Genomic DNA, 1,466 nt, shown 5'->3' with positions numbered 1-1,466 from the left:
GGCAGCGCTGGGGGCTCTTCCTCCTCCGATACAAAGCTGCTCGGGAAATGGCATTTCTCCCCGGAGCCACAGTCAAAAGCAATTTTCCTTCGTTATTTTTATTTTTTATTGTTGTTTTACGCTCTTTCTTGTGAAAAAAGAATTAATTACCTACATATATTTTTTTTTTTCAATTTTTTTTGTTGTGTGCGTGCGTGTGTGTGGAAGCACCGGGCTCCTGCGATCGGTGTCTGAATGAAACTACGTAAATGCCTCTGTCTGTACGTTGCACTGGAGGGAAAAACGGAGTACTTCTGCGAGAGCCTGGATTCAAATGTGGTTCATCTGGTCTCCAGGATTTTCCATCTCTTTGGGGTTGTTCGCCTTCCCGGGGCTGCAAAGCGGGATTTTCTGAGCTTTGACACATCTTTGGAGATGTCTGTTAAACGGGAGTCTGGGAAAAAACATTTGAAATTGTAGAGATATTTTTTTTGTCCCTTTCCCATCCCCTTGGTGACTTGAAGCATCAAAGCGGCCAGAACTTAACGTTTCTGAAGACTTGCGATGTTTGGGTTTTGTTGTTGCTATTTTTTTTTTAGAGGAAACTTGACAGAGGAACATATTTATAGTCCAAGTAAGTACTTTACAGAGGAAATTTAGTTTGTGTAACGTAACAAAAAAAAAAGCAGTGTTGAGGTTTCTAGCTTAAAGTGCGTTGGATTAACGTTCATCCAAGGCTGTTTAGCAAATCGTATTGAATTGCAGTTTTTACGGTGTGCGTTCGTCCGCTTCTTCGTGTCCATGGTAGTTCAGCACCTAGGGGAAAATGCACCTGATTTTGAATCGGTATAATATTTTTTAAGATGTATTTCAACAGCGAGGAGGAAATGGTCCTAAAGTAAATTTATAATAAGTAATAAATGTGCACCTGGAAGTAAAGTATTTACAACATTCTAATCCCTATTTATACTGTGCATCTCAAACCGAGGAGGAAACACTGCGAAGACAAAAGTACCTCCGAGACCCTGAGAACTCCCCCACGCCACCATGAATGAAACCGTGCCCGATACAGTAACTGGATTATAATTTTTGGTGTTATTAATTTTATTATTACTGGCTGCTTTACTTTTTTGGGTTCATCCTGCTCCTCTTCTTCCTCTCTCCCTTCCTCTTGCTGCTTCCTCTTGGGAATTATGGCTCACCCGGGGAGAAGAGGCTACGATAACCGGGAGATAGTGCTGAAGTACATCCACTATAAACTCTCGCAGAGAGGATACGACTGGGCTGCCGCCGAGGACAGGGCACCCCTGCCTCCGCATCTCTCTCCTCCTGCTGCTGCTGCTGCGGTCGCTGCTGCTGCTGGGACTTCCTCTGATCACACTGGGCTGGTGTCTCCGCACCCCGAGCCCCCCGGCTCGGCTGCTGCTAGCCACGCGCCCCCCCCTGAGGGGTTGCGCCCCCCGCCCCAGGTTGTCCACCTCGCCCTA

General features: G+C 46.0%; 1 protein-coding gene across 1 annotated transcript in view; it reads left to right on the top strand.

Moving 5' to 3' along the window:
• The first annotated feature begins 1,172 nt into the window (after positions 1–1,172).
• Positions 1,173–1,466, top strand: part of BCL2 (B-cell CLL/lymphoma 2) — a 92,453-nt gene continuing 92,159 nt past the window's right edge. Inside the window, exon 1 of the mRNA XM_010180539.1 lies at positions 1,173–1,460. Coding sequence (XP_010178841.1) covers positions 1,173–1,460 — 288 coding nt within the window. The remainder of the gene's footprint in view (positions 1,461–1,466) is intronic.

This window comes from Mesitornis unicolor, unplaced genomic scaffold (genome assembly GCF_000695765.1).
Source record: "Mesitornis unicolor isolate BGI_N332 unplaced genomic scaffold, ASM69576v1 scaffold18703, whole genome shotgun sequence".
NCBI lineage: Eukaryota > Metazoa > Chordata > Aves > Mesitornithiformes > Mesitornithidae > Mesitornis > Mesitornis unicolor.
This window is presented reverse-complemented; position numbering and strand designations above follow the sequence as displayed.